We start from the raw sequence: 20,321 nt of genomic DNA on the forward strand, positions 1-20,321 counted from the left end.
AAGGTCTTACTGTGTAGCTCAGGCTAGCCTCTAACTCCTCCCTAAGTCTCCTAAGTACCAGAGCTATAGACACATCCACCACATATATTCTGCTTACTTAGGGATACCTTCTAATACTGTAGGCACCAGGCACATACATGTGCTAAACAGACACACATGCAGGCAAAACACCCATGCACGTTAAAAAAAAAAGTTAAATGATAAAAAGATTATTCAAAAATACACTGCTTCAGCCTGTGATGTTTCTCTGTGTATAGAAATAAAGCTATGCCTGGCGGTGTAGCACATGCCTTTAATCCCAGCACTTGGGAGGCAGAGGCAGGTGGATCTCTGTGAGTTGGAGGCCAGCCTGATCCACAAGAACTAGTTCCAGGACAGGCTCCAAAGCTACAGGGAAACCCTGTCCCAAATAAATAAATAAATAAATAAATAAATAAATAAATAACGCTATGTGTGATGAAAATAAGTGGTTTTGTGTCTCCTACACTATGTTGGGAGTCTGGAGACACAAAACTTCTTATCATCCTCACAGATACCTTTATTTTTATACACAGAGAAACATCACAGACTGAAGCACTGTGTTTTTGAATGATTTTTTTTTATTATTTTACTTTATTTTTGAATGTACACGGGTGTTTTGCCTGCACGTGTGTCTTTATAGCACATGTATGTGCCTGGTGCCTACAGAGGCCAAAAGAGGGCATGGGACCCCTGGAACTGAAGTTACAGGTAAATAACTCAGGTCTTCTGTAAGAGTAGCCAGTTCTCTTACCTGCTGAGCTGTCTCTCTCCAGTCCCCAGAACTCACTTTTTAAACCTTTTAATTCATGATTATAAGAGATTGTGTTTTATCCCAACCAGATTATATATATGAAGCTTTATTGAACACTGCCATTGACATAGATTCATTAGAAGCAAACTCACATTTAGATGAAGTCTGGATCAAAGAAGTTATAAAGAAGGCAGGTATGAAGCTGAAATGGAGCAAATTAAAACAGGAGAAAGTAAGAGAAAACAAAGATGCTGTAAGAAGGTAAAACTTACCTGCATGTTAACTAATACTTCACCGTGTGCTTCTACTCGGCGTCTTAGCGAAAATTTACTTTGAAGTTTCTTTTGTGGTTAAAATGGTCTGTGACTATAGAGTTAATATTTATTCAAAGCATCAGAAACTATATTCAGCTTTTTATGAAATTGAGTGTGATTTTTCATAGCTTGCTGAGTACATGTATTAGTCTGAATTTTAAATCTTGATTTAGCTCCACCCACTAATCGGAAGAAGCCAACCCTATAACAAACGTGAGTCATTGGCTGTTCTGACATAAGTTGTTCTGTGTGAACGGGATAAATCGTCATGGCTAATCAAACCTGGATGTTGTATTCTGTTGTTAATGGTAGCTTGTAGTGATAGCTATGAACCAACTCACAATTATTTCTGACATTTAAGGAATGAAACTCCTTTGCTGTTAATTGTAGGCCCCAGGCAGACCCAGCTTTATTAACACCAAGGTCCCCAGTTGTTACTATAATGGGTCATGTTGATCATGGGAAAACGACGTTACTTGACAAACTTCGAAAAACTCAAGTGGCAGCAATGGAAGTTGGAGGCATCACTCAGCATATTGGTGCCTTTCTTGGTATGGACACAAATAACATTGCAATGTGCTTGGGAACCCCACTTACTTGTTTTCTTTAGTCAAATGCCGTGCTGTGAAGTATACAGATTCAAAGAGGCTGCATCAAGCCACTGGGATGAGCAAGTACCGAGCGGGCAGTGAACAGTTATCTCGGACTTGCTGTGCAAGCAAAGCTATTTTGCTCTTTTGGGTTTAATGAACCTCGCCTCTTTGGTTGTGTGTATATAATATAAGATGTAGCGGATGGTGTTCTTAATGACACTTAGATGGTAGCTACGTTTACTGAGCGCTGACCATTGCACTTGCTCTGCTAAGCATCTTCTGTGCTTTGTCTTTTTCACCACACATCATGAGGCAGGTATTAGTATTCCCTTTATGACCTGTAAGCCCCTCAGGGGCTCAGTAACATGTCCAGAGCACATAGCTAGGGTTTGCACCTGTTACTATTGCACTCAAACTGGAAGCTGTCAACTGTCTACTAAATTGCTTTTTTGTGGCTCAAGATAATTGTATAGCTGCAGTTTGCTGATGTAGAAGTGATCACTATGCATTATTCATCTATGAAAATCTAAAGAATAAAAAGAAATATGTAAATAAAAAAAAGTGATCATTATACAACTAGTTACTGGTGGGTTCTCTCTCCAGAATGGTAATCAATCAATACATTTATCAAAGCAGCTATATCCTCGAAATACAAAGACTTTTGGCTTGGAATTATAACATGAAAAGGAAGATCTCTTGGCTTCACTGTATTTTGTTTTCATTATGAAATTTCCATCTGTGTTCTTCTGGTTAAAATTAGTGGACGGAATCAAATTTAACAAACTAGTGAACTAGGTATGTTAGCACACTATCTTCAATACCAGTACTTGCTAGGCAGATTTCTATGAGTTCAAGACCAGCCTGATCTACATAGCAAGTTCCAGGCTGGCCAAGGCAACATACAAGGACCCTAGCTCCATATATACATGTGTATGTATGTATGTGTGTGTATGGTATTGTGATATATATATATGTACACACACACATGTATTCCTTCATGTTGAAAAGTAAATTGAGTGACTGGTGTCCTCGCATTTCTGTTTCCATAGTCTCTCTGCCTTCTGGAGAAAAGATAACCTTTCTTGACACTCCCGGACATGCTGCCTTTTCAGCAATGAGAGCCAGAGGCGCTCAGGTGACTGACATTGTGGTGTTGGTCGTAGCTGCAGATGACGGAGTGATGAAGCAAACTGTAGAGTCTATTCAGCATGCCAAAGAAGCACAAGGTATGGGAGGTGCCCTGCTGAACTCAAAATGTAGGACATTGCCATTTGTTTTTTCTTTTTAGAGGCATACTACAAAGATTATAGGTGGGCAGCAGTGGCGCACGCCTTTAATCCCAGCACTCAGGTGGCAGAGGCAGGTGGATATCTGTGAGTTCAAGGCCAGCCTGGTCTATAAGAGCTAGTTCCAGGATAGGCTCCAAAGCTACAGAGAAACCCTGTCTCAAAAAACAAAAAATAAAATTAAATAAAAAGTATTGGTTATTCCCATGTTGTTCATGACACATTGGTACCAGTGACCGTGTCTTACCAAGCAGTTAGCAGTGTAGTTGAAAGGGCTAACAGCTGTGTATGATCGATGGCTATGCCGGTAGGAGTGAGGTTTCAGATCCGTACACTTGGTTCTGCCGTGTGGAATCTTCAGCATGAGGTATTGGAGGCTCAGAAACTGGAGGATCCTCAGCTCCATAGTGTGTTTCTAGCCAGCCTGGACTAATGTATCTCAAAATAGACATGGAGCAGTGGTCCCCAACCTTCCTAATGCTGCGACTCCAATACAGTCCCTCATGTTGTGCTGGCCCCCAACCATACAATTATTTTCATTGCTACTTCATAACTGTAATTCTGCTACTGTTGTGAATCAGAATGTAAATATCTGTGTTTTCCAAAAGTCTTCGGTGACGCCTGTGAAAGGGCTGTGTGACCCCCAAAGGGTCAAATAGAGGCTGGGAGCCATGGTGCATGCTTTTAATCCTAGCACTCAGAGGCAGAGGCAGCTTAGTTTGCATAGCAAGTTCAGGCCAACCAGGGCTACATAGTAAGACCCTGTCCTCCCCCACCCCCACAGGGTTTCTCTCTGTAGCCCTGGCTGGAACTCACTCTATAGACAAGACTGGCCTCGAACTCACAGAGATCCACCTGCCTCTGCCTCCTGAGTGCTAGGATTAAGGGAGTGTGTCACCACTGTGACCTGAGCCAGTGTTCTGAACCCCTGACTCTTCTCTCTAGTCTTTCTTTTTCTTTCTGTCCAGACGACAGAGTAGGATAATGTGAGTCTAAAATAGGTCTTTTAAATATCTGCATCCGTCGAGTGAAGAGAAAGCCAGAGCAGGTCGGCATTTCTCCCAATGAATGCCGAGAATTAAAGGAGTTTTCATCTGCACTTTCCCTAACTCTTGCTCTTCCAGTTCCTATTATCCTTGCGATAAATAAATGCGACAAAGCAGCTGCTGATCCCGAAAAAGTGAAGAAAGAGCTCCTGGCTTACGATGTGGTGTGTGAAGATTACGGTGGCGATGTTCAAGCCGTGCATGTGTCCGCACTTACGGTGAGTGCGGCCGTCTCAGGACGGTGCGCAGCTGTGAGCGCTCAGTGTTCTTACTACAGCAGAGGGCATGTGTCCCCACTTCGGGTGGGTGCAGCCGTCTCAGGACGGTGTGCAGCTGTGGCGCTGGGTGTCCTAACAGCAGTGCTTACCCAAAGAATACTCCTTTTTCTTTTGAGATAGGGTCTCTCTTCTGACTGACCTAGAACTCACTAAGTAGGCTGGCCTGGAACTCATAGCAGTTCCCCTGCCTCTGCCTCCCAAGTGCTGGGATTGTTGGTGTGCGTCACCATACCTGTCCTAAGCCTGTGTTTTAAGCAGAACTGGTGACTAGTTGATAAAAAGTACTTATGTTTCATGCCTTGTCTGAATAGAAAGCAATAGAATAGGTCTTTGGGTACTTAAGAGGGATTTAAATACATAAAAATTACTAATATTATTAGCTAATTTTTTTAAATTTGTAAATTTGACAGTATCTAGAATTGCCGAAGAGATAAGACTCTGGGATTATCTATGGGGGATTGTCGTTTTTCTTTTCTTTCTTTTTAATAAATTTATTGTTGAACTGGGCATAGTGGCACACACTTTTATCCCCAGCAGAGGCTGGTGGATCTGTGAGTGTGAAGCCACGCTAGTCTGCATAGTGAGTTTCCGGCCAATTAGGTCTACATACTGAGACCCTGTCTCAAGAAAACTAAAAATATTTAAATTATTGTTTTTGCCAGGATGTGGGAGTGCATGCTTTTAACCCCAGTACTTGGGAGTTAGAGATGGGTGCATCTTTGAGTTTGAGGTCAGCTTGGTCTATATAACAGGGCTGGCTACACAGTGAGATCCCTTCTCAAGAAACTTTATTGTTTGAGAATTTCCTTCATTTTGGGTTTTTGTTGTTTTTTGAGACAGGGTTTCTTTATGTAACCCTGGCCATCCTATAACTCATTCTATAGTAAACCAGGCTGGCCTCAAACTCAGATATCTGCCTGCCTCTGCCTCTGCCTATATAAGCCATGTACCACCTGGCTTATATATATAAAATGTATTTTCTCTGCCTCCTCCTATTCCCCCCACCACTTTTCCCTGCCACCTTCAAGACGGGTTTTTTTTTTTTTTTTTCCAGCTTTGAAGCCTGTCCTGGCACTAGCTCTTATAGACCAGGCTGGCCTTGAACTCACAGAGCTCTGCCTGTCTCTGCCTCCCAAGTGCTGGGATTAAAGGTGTCCATCACCAATGCCCATCAAGACCTTTTTTTTTTTTTTTTTTTTTTTTTTTTTTTTTTGATTTTTCGAGACAGGGTTTCTCCGTAGCTTTTGGTTCCTGTCCTGGAACTAGCTCTTGTAGACCAGGCTGGCCTCGAACTCACAGAGATCCGCCTGCCTCTGCCTCCTGAGTGCTGGGATTAAAGGCGTGCGCCACCATCGCCCGGCCAAGACCTTTTTTAAATACATGAGTCCACTTAGTACTGCCAGCATGTGATGGTGTAGGACCTTCCACCGGCGCAAGGGCAGCCCATCCACTGCCACATCCCTGAGGGAAACCGGTGCCCTCCCCCGCAGCCATCAGTTGCTAGTAGCCGGTGATGTGTCTAGATGCAGTTAACGCTTGTGAGGATGCAAGCCGAGCACCACAGCCATCGTCTGTTCATTGTGCTCCTGCCGTCACAGCTTTCTCACGCTCACACAGGCAGAATCAGCCCAACTTGAATCGCTCATTACATGTGTTCCCACAGCAAGAAGCAAAGTACTGTACAGGCTGGTCTTGTTGTTGCCCATGGGATGCTTCTGGTTTTTACTAATAACATTTATATTGAGCTTCGTTTTATTTTAAATTACCAATTATTTTCTCTCTGGATGGAAACCAAAACTAACTATATTTATTCTCTAGTTATGATCTAGAACTTGTAACTCTCCTCTAGGTCAACAACTACCCGTTCTCTTCAGGCTGCTACTGAGTAATGATTTCCTTTGCCCATTCTTTTATTCTTTTCATATTTCACAGTTTCCTCATAATGACCGTCCTCATTCATTGAAGGGACAGTTCTGGATGCCGTTATTTTTTTCTAATTAGTTTTTACTTCACCTATTTTCCCAAAATTTGGTCCCTCTAAGATGCTTAGGAATTATGCTTCTTTCAATAGTAAAACTGTGTCTAGCAGAGGACATGGGTTTGACGATGAGATGCCTTACCTGGTAGTAGTGGCGTACACCTTTAATCCCAGTACTCAGGAGGCAGAGGAAGGGTCTCTGAGTTCAAGGCCAACCTGGTCTGTAGCAGGAGTTTCAGAACAGCCAGGGCTACACAGAAAAACCCTGTCTTGAAAAACCAAATATTAGTTAAATATTAGTCCTTGAGTCAGGTTTTTTTTTTTTTTTTTGGTTTTTTTTTTTTTGTTTTTTTTTTTTTTGCTTTTCCGAGACAGGGTTTCTCTGTGGTTTTGGAGCCTGTCCTGGAACTAGCTCTTGTAGACCAGGCTGGCCTCGAACTCACAGAGATCCGCCTGCCTCTGCCTCCCGAGTGCTGGGATTAAAGGCGTGCGCCACCACCGCCCGGCTGAGTCAGGTTTTCTTGCTGATAGCTCTCTATCTCCTTTTGTTTTGATAAAATTGGTTATTTCATGATTTTAATTCTTAAAAAGAAAACTGTAGCTGTCAGGATTCTTCATCCTTCTTATGCTGACATTTACTAGTAGTATTTGCTGACGTGTACTAACTCTGTTACAGGGAGACAATCTGATGGCTTTGGCAGAAGCAACGATTGCTCTCGCGGAGATGCTGGAACTGAAAGCAGATTTCACGGGTGCAGTGGAAGGGACGGTGATAGAGTCTTTCACCGACAAAGGAAGAGGGTAGCGATTACTAAACGACACTAATAATTTTGTTTGAGGGGTTGTGTGACAATATATATAGTGCATAGCTTTGGTTTCAAAGAATGTATTTTCAGTGTGTTCTATTGCACTAGTACCGAGAACACAAAAGTGAAGTTGTCATCACGCTTGGATGACTAGAGTAGTTAACTTGGTTTGCACGCCCCCACCGCTCAGATACTTGTGTTTGCAGTAGACTAGCAGTGAATGAGAGTGCAGTGCCAGGTGTTACATTTTAATTTCTAGTTCTTTGACTTGACCCAAAAGTCTAATGTGTAGGAAGGTCTTTGTAATGTCATGTTCTTCTTGAATGTTCTGCCTGGAAGCACAGGAGATTTTCTCATTGTTTCGTACACTGTTAGCAGCTATGAGCAGTCTCATAGCCATGTGTGGGATGGGGTAGAAAGGGGGGTAGGATTGAGTCAGAACAATCTGCGCATGGCTCTTCCCCTGCCTGGATGGCAGTCACACAGCGCTTGCCCATTCACGCTGCCTCGATTCAGTTAGCAGGGTTTAGGTTCCCTCCTGTGTCCTTTAACAAGCTGTCCATCCGTCTGCTGAAGATGTGGGGCTGCTTCTACTCCTTTTTCTTTACTCCTGGGCTGTTGTAAAGAATACTTTGCTTTGTTTTTGGCTTTTGTCATGAGGAGGACAAGCCTGAGGCCTGGCCCAGTATGGTTGCATATGTCTCTAATCCCAGCATTTTGAAGACTGAGGCTGGAAGAGTCAGGGCCAGACTAGATTAAGAGATGAGGGCCTAGAGAATTGGCTCTGCGGTTAAGAGCACTTGCTGGTTTTGCAAAGGACCAGATTCAGTTCCCTGCCCCTTTATGGTGCCTCATAGCAGTAATTCCAGGGATCTGATGCCTGCTTCCAAGAGCACCAGACAAACATGAGGTGCACACATACATGCATGCAAGTGAAACATTGAGACTCATAAATAAACCCAACACAACCACACTGAAAAACAAAAGTCTGGGATTTTGCACGTTTAGGCAAGTATACCTTGATAAATCCTTGGCCAAGTAAAAGTCTTTATAGTATCCAAAGCTTATTGAGGAATTGAGAAGGGAATTAATCCTATATGTTCATATTCATACATGTGTGTGTGCACACGCATATGTGCACATGCTCCATAAAACTACTTTTTGCTCTACTTAAGAAAGTACAATGATGGCTGGAGAGATGACTCAGTGGTTGAGAGCACTGACTGCTCTTCCACGGGACCCGAGTTCAATTCCCAGCACCAACATGGCAGCTTACAACTGTCTGTAATCTCAGTTTCAGGGGATCCAACACCCATGGCAAAACACCAGTGCACATAAAGAAAAATGTTTTAAAAAGTACAATTACATCCTGATTATAGCATTAAGAATATTTACTTTTTATATTCATTTTAGTCCTGTTACAACAGCTATAATTCAAAGAGGAACTCTGAGAAAGGGCTCAATTCTAGTTGCTGGGAAGAGTTGGGCGAAAGTTCGACTAATGTTTGATGAGAACGGTCAAACACTTAATGAGGCCTATCCCAGCATGCCAGTGGGAATCATAGGCTGGAGAGACCTCCCTTCTGCAGGAGATGAAATCCTTGAAGTAGAATCTGAGGTATGCAATCCTAATTCTTGAATGTTAGCTACTAATGACGGCTTTATGTACCAGTCTATAATGTTTAATATTAAATAAGAGTGCTAATGTTAATTATAGTTTGTAAGGGGCTGTGAAGACGCCAGGGTACCATTTTAGAATTTAACTGTAGTATTGTGTTTTTTAGATAGTTTTAAAACTGTTTTAATACAAATTTCCTAAAGTTTTATTTTTTGAAACTTATGAGTTGAGCTCCTAATAGGGAAAACACAGCTTTTAACCCAGCAGACACTGGTGTCTGTTTCAGTAAAATCATAACAGTTTTCCCTGTAAAGCCAAGGGCCCGAGAAGTTGTTGAATGGAGGAAGACTGAGCAGAAAGAGGAAAAAGGCAAAGATGACCTGAAAATAATGGAAGAAATGCGAAAGGAACACCAAGAAGAGCACCGGAAAGCCCGTGCAAAGTATGGCAGTCTGCACTGGAAGAAGAGGTCGTATATGAAGTACCTTGAAAGAAAAGAACAGAGACCCTTAAAACCCAAGGAAAAGGCAGAAAGGGACTCAAATGTACTTCCTTTAATTATTAAGGGTAAGTTTTTGAAGGTTTTTACTTTTCTACTCACCATTTAAATTATTTTTGTTCTCATAATTTAGAACCCCTCTCCTTTATCTATTGGGGCGGGGGTGGCAGTCTTGTTTTATAGCCCAAGCTAACCTGGGTTTTCTGAATGCCTAGGTTACAGATGTGCACTGCCCCCAACAAACCCTTAAATCAAAGTAGGTTTCTACTTTGATTTTTTTTCAGTGGTTTGATGTTCAAATTTTTTTTTTCTGAACAAGCATATCTTGTATTGATTTCATTATAAAATGTTTCTTTAAATTTCTTTGTATTTGTATATTGTAAGTTCTTAGAATGCTAAACTTAAATAAAAGTGGTTTTAGTTATTAACACCATTCCTGTCTTGGCTTTAAAATAGATTTTCATTTTACATACCTGCCTCTTACAACTAACACATTTTAAACTCTTGCTGTATCTGTAGGTGATGTTGATGGGTCTGTGGAGACCATCTTGAACCTTCTTGATACATATGATGCTTCGCATGAATGTGAACTAGAATTGGTACATTTTGGATTGGGTGACATTAGTGAAAATGATGTCAACTTTGCTGAGACATTTGATGGTAAAGATTCTATGGGCTATATATTAATCTGTGTGAACCCATCATCTTCTGTACCTTCTCACTTGTGTCTTGTGATTGGCTGATCATTGGCTAGCATTCTCCTCCTAGTGCATCAGTAATCACATCTGTCATGGCCAATGCAACCTTGGGAACTAGTGCAAGACCAAGTACTGATCCTTGATTTGTTTTTTTTTATTACCCTGGTCCCCAGCAGCACACACACTCCAGGTATCTCTCACTACCCTCTGAGTGTTCATTGTCTGTTAGCCATCTATCCAGTACTTTACTTCATCTTGTGACCCTGTAATGCCAGTTCCAGGAAAGCCGACTCCCCTCTAACCATCATGCATGCTTACACATTATACACACAATCAAAATAGTCACAATAAATAAATTAAAAAATTGTTTTAAGTCATAAAACTTCCTTTTAAACATGGTGCAATTTATAAAATCCAATAATAAAAATTAAAATTTTACTAGTTTTCATGAGAATAGTCACACAATAGCTATGTAATTACAAAGAAGTAAAACAGTTTAGATTTGACTTCCTGCCTCAAAGATAAGTGATTGTCCTGATGCTTGTGCTAGTGTGCTCGCTCATCTTGTCCCTGCTTGCTAGGTGTTATTTATGGCTTCAACGTGGATGCAAGCAAAGCTATCCAGCAGTCAGCTGCACAGAAAGGAGTTAAGATTAAACTTCACAGAATCATCTACCATCTTATTGAAGATCTGCAGGAGGAACTAAGCAGCAGGTTGCCTCACAGGCTGGAGGAATACCCGATAGGTGAGTGCTGGCTGCAGCTTTCCAATGTTTACCTCAGCTGCTGCAAATAGGACCTAAAAGCAAAGCTTAGGGAAATAGATTTGCTGTTCCATACAAGGCTTATGTTGTAGAAAAAATGATACCATGAGGTGAGAATTCAGTAACTTGTATGTGACTTGTACGGTGACAGAGTTCATTCAAGCCCAGAGGATATAAAACCAAAGGGACTGAGAACTTGCCTCAAGTCTACACATGAACAATAATGGTAATACAGGGTCATAGAGGAGCTTTTGGTTTTGCTCTGAGACTGACAGATGAATACACATTGAAAGCATATTAAATAGTACGTATTTTCAAGTATTCTAGCATATTCTTGGACGGATTGACGGCCAAATTTATTTAAAATTGTTAAGTATTAACTCTAATAGTCTAATCCAGTCTATGATCAAATTTTATCTAGTTTTGAGACAGGGTATTATGTAACCTAGGCTGTCCCCAGCTGTATACCAAAGTATAGCCTTGAACTTCTGATCCTTCAGCTCCCAAGCCCTGGGATCAAGTCATGTGCCTTGGCCCCACAATGTACTTTTTAAAGTAGATTTCTCACCTAGATCAGGCCCATCAGGCTCATAAATTACACGCAGTTGTCACGTCTCTTATAATCCTATTTAATCTGGAATAATTCTTTCATCTATCCTTTTGACCTTAACATTTTTAAAATGTGAACATCAGCAACTTCATTTACCACGTTTGTTCCCTTATAAGGTCTGGTTTTGTAGTTTGGGTCTATATAGATTTACTATAGGCTAAATATGAACTGTATACAAAAATGTTGTTTTTATACCAAGAGTAATTTGGAAAAGCCAACTGAGGGTTTCCAGAAGTGGACACACCAAATATTACTGACACCATCAGTCAGGAAACATTCAAAACTGGTCACTTTGATGTTAGAACTTGAGTTACAATTAGTGTTCAGTATATGGAAAAAAAAAAACCCTGAAATGATTTAAAGATAGCAACAGTCTGCATTAGAAAACAGATTGAGCCAGACAATGGCTCAGGAAGCAGAGGCAGGTGGATCTCTGTGAGCTTGAGGCTAGCCTGGTCTACAGAGTGAGTTACAGGACTACACAGTAAAACCATCTCGAATAAACCAAAAAAGAAAATGTACTGAAGGAAAGCCAGTGTTGTTCTTTCAGACTGGGTTTCTCTATATATGTGGCCATCCAGGAACTCTCTGTAGACCAAACTTGGCCACAGACTCAAGAGATTTGCCTGTGCCTGCCTCTGCCTCCCAAGTGCTGGGATTAGAGATGTGCACTACCACCACCCAGGAACAGTAGATTTTTATGGAGCAGAGAAATACTCAAGGATTTTTATGTGTATGGGTGGGGTTTTGTTTGTTGGAGACAGGGTTTTTCTGTGTAACAGCCCTAACAATTCTAGAACTAGCTCTTGTAGACCAGGCTGCTTTAGAACTCAGAGATCCACCTGTCTTGAGCGGTAGGTGTGCGCCACCACCATCCAGGTATGTATGAGTGCAGTCTCTACAGTCTGGCCAGTGCCTGTGAAGCCAGAACAGGATGCTAGATCCCTGGGACTAGAGTTACAGAAGCTCATGAGCCGTGTGGGTGGACACTGAACATTAAATCAGGGTCACTTAACTATAATCTCTGCAGCCCTGGGGTTCTCCACCTGTTAATTCTAATTACTGGTTATGAAAATTAAGTTAGTGGTATCAAAGAAATACTATTTCCCAGACCAATTGCGGCTAAGACAGGGTACGAGTATGTAGTGCTGGCTGGCCGGGAACTTACACATGACACTTTCCTCCATTGTGTTCTTCCTGAAGGGGAGGCTTGCATACTAGCTACGTTTGCTGTAACAGAAGGGAAGAGAAAAGTTCCTGTGGCTGGCTGCAGAGTTCAAAAGGGTCAGTTAGAAAAACAGAAGAAGTTTAAATTAATCCGAAATGGACAAGTTATTTGGAAGGGTAAGTAATATTAAAACCTATTTCTAAATCATAATCAAGTCCTGACTGGGTAACATCCAAAACGTATGCATTTTTTCCCTTGCTTAGCCTTAGCTTGTGCCATTTCCTCAGCTCTGACAACACTCCCAAGATTAGTCTTGGTTCTGTTAAAAAAAAATCACCTGTGTTCTGTTCAGCCCCTGTACTGTCCTCTGGTCCCAAGGTCCCCAACATTACACATCAGGGCACCACCCCCTGGCTGGTCTTCAGATTTGCCTGCCATCTTTTGTGCATTTTTTGATACAACCTCAAGAGTGCAGTTTTAGACTACCTTTAAAATGGGAGATTTCATATCAGGTCAACTTTTAAGTACTTTTTGAACTTCCTTGGTATTTACTCTTACCTAAGGTCTATATTGTGTGGAAGGGCACAGTCAAATAGATCCCCAGGTAAGGCACTTGCCACATAAGCCTGATAACTGGAGTTTAATACCCAGAACCCACATTAAAGTAGAAAACCAAGTTACACCAAACCATGTACCCTTTAGGTAGGTATCTCTTACTAACAGTGGCCTTTTCTTTTTTTAAGGCTCATTAACCTCATTGAAACACCATAAAGATGACGTTTCAGTCATCAAAACCGGAATGGACTGTGGTCTTACTTTAGATGAAGAAAAAGTAGAATTCAAAGTGGGAGATGAAATTGTTTGCTATGAGGAAAATGAAGTGCCAGCTAAGACTTCTTGGGATCCAGGATTTTAAAAGTACAATAAAAATGATAAACGTATTGTTTCGTGTCCTTTATTTAAAGACGGGGTCTTGATACTTCTTGATACTTAACACAGGCTAGTTAAGCAATCTCCTGCCTCAGCCTCCCAAGTTGTGAAAATTTAAACATGCACCACCACACCTAGCTTTTTCTTATATAGCAAATATCTTTGCCTTATCAGAGTTAAGAATTCACAATGAGCCAGGCAAGGCAACACACACCTTAATCCCAGTCAGAGGCAGACCTGAATCAAGGCTGGCAAGACCCTGTCTCAAAAAAAAAAAACAAAACAAAAACCCCAAACAAACCAATGAACATCCCCCCCCTCCCCAAATTGACCCCTCCTGCATACATCAACATACATCAACAGGGAGTATACTTGTGACTCGGGATGCTATGAAGAGCAGCCAGTGCTCTTAACTCTGAGCCATCTCTCTAGTTCAAGTGATCAATTCATCTGTGGGGTGAGATTCATATCTTAAAGCAAGGTCAAAGACTAATCATTCTCTAAGGCAAAGGACATCCCCCAATCCCTTAAAAAAATCTGGCTCAAGTCAATGCAAGCCAGGCAGCTGGCACCTAAGACAGGAACCAAAAGGACTAGTCACACAGCCCAAGAAACAGTCTTTAAACATACAACAAAACTCAACACTAAACATCAATTCCTGTCTTTTTATTTATTCATACACAACTACTTGTCTTCCGGCTTGTTGAAGCAGTAAGTCAGACAGCACTTGCCACAATAATGTCTGTCAAAGTGACTGGCCATGAAAACTCCAGCACCACATTCATCAGAAGGACACTCCCGACGAAGACGGCTAATTTTGCCATTTTCATCCACCTGAAAAAACAAAAACTTACTCTAAGACAATTCCACAAAACAAACCCTGAAGTCTGATTTAAGTGACTCAAGTTATTAACCGCTGGACCTTACAACACCAATAATTTCTAGTGCCTTTTAGGGGTTGGAGTGATGGTTTAGTGGTTGAGGGCATAAACTGTCCTCGCTGAGAACCTGCATTCAGTTCCCAGCACCCACATCTGACAGCTCACGCCTACAACCCCAACTCTAGGGGATCTGACATCCCTGCCTTCTTCACTCACATGCAAACATATTCACAAGTAAAAACACTTTGATTCCCACTTCAGCAGCTCACCTTATAGTACTTCAGTACAGCCAGCTTCACCTTCTTCCTCTTATGCTTGTTTTTCTTGGGGGTGGTGTAAGACTTCTTCTTCCTTTTCTTAGCACCACCACGAAGTCTTAACACCAAATGAAGGGTGGACTCCTGTTGTGAAGGATCAAGGAGGCATCAAGCCCTGGAGCATCAACAATCCTGACTCCAGTCTGTCAACTGCTAGGTGTGATTGTGCCTGCCAGCAGCAACCACCCCACCTACACTGCACTTGGGGGTGGGAGCATCTCAGGAGTGCAGTACGACCCTCCTGGACTACAGCAGACTTCTCCCCACAAAGCAAAACGATCAACCACCATCACATTTTAACAGTAACAAGCTGCAGTGCTTCTCCCATGGAATCCAATCCCATCTTCCCTATTTCTGCAAGTTTCCCCCCAAACAAACCTTTTGGATGTTGTAGTCAGACAAAGTACGGCCATCTTCCAGCTGCTTGCCAGCGAAGATCAGCCTCTGCTGATCAGGAGGAATTCCTAATTGCAAGAATAAATACCGGGCTTAATCGAACTAGGCGCATACCAAGCTACAGATACCCCTCTATCAAACAACTGCGAACAGTGGCCACTGACTTAACTACTCAACTCTTTTCATGTTTGAACGTGCTTGAACATTTAATACATGCTAACAGCCACCGTGAGACAGTACACTGGAGAAAATAAATTCACACGTAGAAACAAAATTATCATGCAAAGTTTCCAAAGTTAATCCATTTTCTACCCTAAAAGCAAATATGCCTAGGTCACATAACCATGGATTTCTCTAGCGACAAAACATCACTTGCCTTCCTTATCCTGGATCTTGGCCTTGACATTTTCTATAGTGTCCGAGGGTTCAACCTACAAGTTTTAAAACACAGTTAAAAGCTAAGAAACTAGAACATCGATCTCAGCCAATGTCCACGTTACACAAAGCCGGCACCTATTCAAGGCGGGCGACGCAGTGCACAGCCTCCCGGGAGTGCTACAAACCAACCCCGTTCCCAGGCCGGGGCGAGCGCCGGCCGCTGGGGCCAGCCACGCGCTCGAGCCTGCGCTGCGACTCGGAACGGGGCAGTCGCCGCCAACTTTCGGCACCGAAAACCCAACTCTGGCGCCTGTAAGCAACCCATCCTCGGCTCACGGCCAAGCTTCGAACTCAGAGACGCGCTCAAGCCTCGGGCGGCACTGAGCTCTCCGCCAGGCCGCGGCTCTCACGCCGCCGGGCCCGTACCTCGAGCGTGATGGTTTTCCCCGTAAGGGTCTTCACGAAAATCTGCATCCTGGCGGCGCTGCCACCTGCATTCGAAAAGAGACGGATTAGAGCCGACGACCCCGGTGAGAGCGGACGCCTAAGGCCACCGGCCGGAGCCGAACCACGGAGCACACACTCACCACAGATGGCGGATCGGAAAGGAAGAGCCTCGCGGGCCAACGCGGTTTCCCGGCCGAAGGACCCGCCCCTTAGGCGTCCACGCCCGTGCCTGCGCGTTGCCGCCAAACCGCGGCTGTCTAACGCAGTGCCAGACTAGCGGGCGCTCCATCTCTCTACGCTCTTTCTCCCATTTGGGTCCTCGAAACGGTGTGCTCCACTTTAAAATGTTTCAAAAGGCGCTCTTATACAGTCGATGCGACCAAGAGGGGCTTTCCTTTACAGGGGGCTTGTTAGCACGAGAAAAGAGAGGTAACACAAGTCTAGCTGGGAATTGTAGTTTTTTCGCTGCTTTCTTCTTGCTAAAACTACTTGTCCCAAGATGCAGTTCCACACTTCCGGGCGGGCTGTCTGGTTACAGTCTCTAAGCAGGTTTAGGGACTCAGGTGAGGACCTGGGGATGGGGCCGCGCCGGAAATGCCTAGAAAGGCAGGGTTAATGAGGAGCCGCGGGGTTCCGCTGTGCTGGCCCCCGAGAGAAGGGCGTCCTCAGCCGTCCCCAGGACAGTGGCGCCCACACCAAGTCTTCCAGAGTGCGGGTGCGGCCGCTTCTTTGCACCTCCATTCCTGGCCCTCAGCTACCTTTTCTCCAGTCTGAGGAAGCTTCTGAGCCGCACGCGCCGTCCTAGTGTGAAACGGTTAAATGTATCGGAATTTTCATCTCTGCACCTTTTAAAAGCCGTACTGTAAGGATACCTGCAGAATGATTGTTTAGGCCTCGACTGCAAGCTCGGGCGTGGAGGTTGTCCATCCTGGGAAAAAGGTGCTGTGCCTGATGGGAAACTTCCTAGAGCTCATTAGACAGCCAAAGTAGCTAAATCCTGGGCTCCAGGTTCAGTGAGAGGTTGCGGGTTAGGAGAACCGGCAGTACAGCCACGTGACAAATGTGTTTTAAAATAAGGTTGAGCCTTCAGTCAGTAAAGAGAGTTGACATCTGTAGTTCTGTGCGGGGATCCAAATGGTGGAGAGTGTCGTCGTCGTCTCTCTGCCCCCACCCCCCACCCCCGCACGCCCAAACCAACCAGGAGACCAAGTCCCCTATGCAAAAGCAAAGAGCCATTTATTCTTACACAAGTTTGCAAACTCGGTCTCTCCACGTGTTCAACGTTTGAGAGTGATAGGAAAGCCCTGAGCTCAGTTAAAGTTGGGTTTTTGTAGTAGCAAAGTGGGGGTGAGGGATTTCTAAGATTCAGGACCCCTGATTGGCTGACATTTGTCTAGGGGTGTCCTGGTGAAAAGCGACGGGTGTGTGCTGGCAGGTGGTCCTAACTACAATGGTTGGTTGGAACTGTAAGAATTTCCTGGGTGGCGCCTGGGTGGTCTCAGTTTGTGGTCTTTACCGGAACCAGGTATTGCCTCTGGGTAAACTACTGACTCTGACCTCTATTGATCCTCTCAGGGCTTAGATCTGTAGAGACAACCAACTGCAGCAAGTCGCCCTCAGCCTTTTACAGTGTTCCCTACCCCTAAACCAACTAAACGATAGAACACTTTTAAAATACGGCGTAGATGGGCTGGAGAGATGGCTCAGTGGTTAAGAGCATTGCCTGCTCTTCCAAAGGTCCTGAGTTCAATTCCTGGTAACCACATGGTGGCTCACAACTCACCTGTAATGAGGTCTGGTGCCCTCTTCTGGCCTGCAGACATACAGAATATTATATACATAATTAATTAATAAAAAAAAATCCAAGCCAGGCGGTGGTGGCGCACGCCTTTAATCCCAGCACTTGGGTGCCAGAGGCAGGCAGATCTCTGTGAGTTCAAGGCCAGCCTGGTCTACAAGAGCTAGTTCCAGGACAGGAAGCAAAAACTACGGAGAAAAATTTTTCAAGGAAACCCTGTCTCGAAAAATCCAAAAAAAAAAAAAAAAAATCCATGGCCTCTTATAAAATTTTTAAGGCATAGAATGATCCAAGGACACCCCACACACATGATCCTCCTGGCCCCACATCTGCATGTACTCACAGGAATGTGGACCTAGAGAAAAGTGTCATCTACCCTAGTCAAATACTTTACCTCGGGGTTAAAGGTTATCTGAGTTGTAGGGTATTGACCTAGCATGTGTGGGCCCTAGAATTGATATCCAGCACTACAAAGAATAAAATGCTTTACCTTCAAACATGAAGGACGAAGACATAAGAAGATAGTCAGGGAAAAAAGTTGTTGACCCCTTAAAGGGCATTGATAGACCACCAGAGCTTGAGGATGTGACCACACGTGCCCAACAGTTGGGCCCTTCCCTTTGACTCTATGTGCTGTTTGCTGTTACCTACCTGTACTTGACTGGCTTACTAGACTGTGAGCTCTGAGGAATCAGAACCTTATCTTACTGCTGAATCCCTAGCCATCAAATACAAAATAGACCTTGCAAAAACTAGTGGTTTAACCAATGAGTAAACAAGTTGGTTCTATTTGAGGGAACTTTAGGCCAATGACGCGGCTCAGTGAGCTAATGTGCTTTCTGAGTTCAGTTCCTCCACAGGGAAGGAGTGGAACCGACTCCCATAAATTGTCCTCTGACCTCTGTGTGTACCATGACAAGCATGCACCCACCCATATATACACAGACACTAAGTAACTTTGTTTTTCCAGACAGGGTTTCTCTGTGTTAGCAGCCCTAGCTGTCCTGGAACTTGCTTTGTAGTGCAGGCTGGCCTCAAACTCACAAAGATTCACCAGACTCTGCCTCCCAAGTGCTGGGATGAAAGGCATGTGCTACCTTGCCAGGCTCTAAATAACTTCTTTAAATTAAAGAAGATTTTAACCATACATTGTTTGTGTCTGTGGTGGGACTACTTTATGTCCTCTTGTAAATTGACTTTTGTTATCCAACTCATCAGTGTAAAGATAAATTTAGTCTTTTGTAATTTAAAATTATTGTGATGTCTCCTTTATTTTTTTATTTTAATTTGTTTATTTGAGACAAGGTCTCACTATGGAGTCCTGGCTGGCCTGGATCTCACTATGTCAACCAACTTAGCCCTCTGCCTCCCAAGTGCAGACTGTTGTCCTGGTTCTTATCTTTGTGATATTTAAAGTTTGATATGTTATTTCAGATAACTGGTTATTAATTATATTGCCAAAACATAAAGTTAGCTGAAACATTTATTCAAAGCAGCATTATTTATAGTGTTTAATGGGGATGGCTAAATAATTAATGGAATTTCATACTATGCAATAAATGCTATCTTTAGAAAAAAACTAAGCATTTTATTGTTTTTGAGACAGAGTCTCACTTTGTAACCCTAACTGGTTTGAATTTCACTGTGTAGACCAAGTTGGTCTTGAACTCACAGAGATCGAACTATTTCTGCCTCCCAAATGCTAGGATTAAAGGTTATGTTCTGTCTACCATAGCCAAGAGGGAATTTAAAATTTTTCAGTTTCTATTCATGGATAGTTTAATCTATTTCATGGATTTTCATTCTTTTCACCATCACCCTGCCTCATTCGTACACTTTCCCCTGCTGAAAACTCTCCCAACAAGGCCTTTTCTGCTGCCCTGTGTGTGGAGTTTAAAGAGGTCTGCCTGAGTGTTTGGGAAGAAGGCATGTGTGCTTTGGGAGTCACCATGTGGGTGCTGGGAATCAGTACCCAGTGCTCCTAGCTGGGGAGCCCGCCCTCCAGCCCCAGAACTCATGCTTTGTTGTTGTTGGGGTTTCATTTATTTATTAAATCATGTAGTGCATGCCTATAATCCTGGCATTGAGAAGTGGGAGCAGGAAGGTCTTCAACACCATTCTCAGCTACATAGGGAGTTTAAGACCTGCCAGGTTTGCAAGAAACCCTGTCTCTAAAATAACAATTTAAAACAAAACAAAACTCACTCACCTAATAATTATTTGTGCCCACTGAGTGAGGGAGTGGTGCTATAGGGCTAGGCAGACACTGAGGTAGAGAAGTATTGTTTGTATCGGCAAGAAGCACACGCGGTAGTTCCCACATGAAAGAAACAAACCTCCCATTGGAAGAGTGGAGTCACAGCTACTTACTATTTCATGCATCCTTACAATTATTAAAATGTAATACAAAAATTTTAAAAAGAGGGACTGGGGTATCCCTCATTAGTAGACTAATTACTTAGCATGTTCATGACCCTGATTTAGTCCTAGGCATTGTAAAATACAAAGTTTGTAAAGTGTTGAAACCTATGAAGCTATCACCTAAATGATACCATCAGAGGAATCCGCTTGGTTTCTAAGGGAAGGGTTGTTTTCTCCATTTGGCCATCCTTTGTGTGCATAACTGGGCAGGGGGCTTGTGTGTGGCAGTCAGAGGACAGCTTAGTGCAGTTGGCTCTCTCCTCCCATCTTGAGCTGGATTCTGGGTATCAACTCAGGTCTTCGGGTTCTCTGGCAAGTACCTC

General features: G+C 43.2%; 3 protein-coding genes across 6 annotated transcripts in view; 2 read left to right on the plus strand and 1 right to left on the minus strand.

The window, feature by feature from the left end:
- Window positions 1-13,365, plus strand: part of Mtif2 (mitochondrial translational initiation factor 2) — a 21,183-nt gene extending 7,818 nt beyond the window's left edge. For both annotated transcript variants that reach the window (XM_041669135.1, XM_041669136.1), the window contains 11 exons: window positions 862-1,033; window positions 1,477-1,637; window positions 2,729-2,905; window positions 4,090-4,229; window positions 6,944-7,068; window positions 8,487-8,691; window positions 9,006-9,258; window positions 9,710-9,850; window positions 10,470-10,634; window positions 12,466-12,606; window positions 13,174-13,365. In XM_041669135.1, coding sequence (XP_041525069.1) covers window positions 862-1,033; window positions 1,477-1,637; window positions 2,729-2,905; window positions 4,090-4,229; window positions 6,944-7,068; window positions 8,487-8,691; window positions 9,006-9,258; window positions 9,710-9,850; window positions 10,470-10,634; window positions 12,466-12,606; window positions 13,174-13,346 — 1,853 coding nt within the window. In that variant the 3' untranslated portion in view covers window positions 13,347-13,365. The remainder of the gene's footprint in view (window positions 1-861; window positions 1,034-1,476; window positions 1,638-2,728; window positions 2,906-4,089; window positions 4,230-6,943; window positions 7,069-8,486; window positions 8,692-9,005; window positions 9,259-9,709; window positions 9,851-10,469; window positions 10,635-12,465; window positions 12,607-13,173) is intronic.
- A 646-nt stretch (window positions 13,366-14,011) lies between these two features.
- On the minus strand, window positions 14,012-16,706 carry Rps27a (ribosomal protein S27a). Its single transcript, XM_041669500.1, has 7 exons — window positions 16,652-16,706; window positions 15,920-16,036; window positions 15,759-15,823; window positions 15,331-15,385; window positions 14,937-15,022; window positions 14,511-14,642; window positions 14,012-14,194 (listed from the first exon to the last, which is right to left on the minus strand). Exons 1-7 carry the CDS (start codon window positions 16,704-16,706, stop codon window positions 14,045-14,047), a joined length of 660 nt encoding a protein of 219 aa, XP_041525434.1. The 3' UTR covers window positions 14,012-14,044.
- The window catches only part of Clhc1 (clathrin heavy chain linker domain containing 1), a 36,620-nt gene continuing 32,585 nt past the window's right edge, over window positions 16,287-20,321 (plus strand). For 2 of the 3 annotated variants that reach the window (XM_041669457.1, XM_041669459.1), the window contains exon 1: window positions 16,325-16,718. The gene's annotated coding sequence lies outside the window, so the exon portion shown is untranslated. Of the gene's footprint in view, window positions 16,719-20,321 lie in introns of all 3 variants that reach the window. The other variant, XM_041669458.1, reaches the window with a different exon arrangement.

Source organism: Microtus oregoni, unplaced genomic scaffold (assembly GCF_018167655.1).
Source record: "Microtus oregoni isolate MIOR12 unplaced genomic scaffold, Mior012 000019F_ref0000042, whole genome shotgun sequence".
In the NCBI taxonomy this organism is placed as follows: Eukaryota; Metazoa; Chordata; class Mammalia; order Rodentia; family Cricetidae; genus Microtus; species Microtus oregoni.

Coding starts and splice junctions, on each gene's coding strand:
- Rps27a (XM_041669500.1), bottom strand. CDS start 16,706: ATGGACAACCTCCACGCCCGAGCTTGCAGTCGAGGCCTAAACAATCAT. Junction 16,037..16,651: donor CCTAAACAATCATTCTGCAG/GTATCCTTACAG, acceptor GCACTGCGTTAG/ACAGCCGCGGTTTGGCGGCA. Junction 15,386..15,758: donor GGAAAACCATCACGCTCGAG/GTACGGGCCCGG, acceptor TAAAACTTGTAG/GTTGAACCCTCGGACACTAT.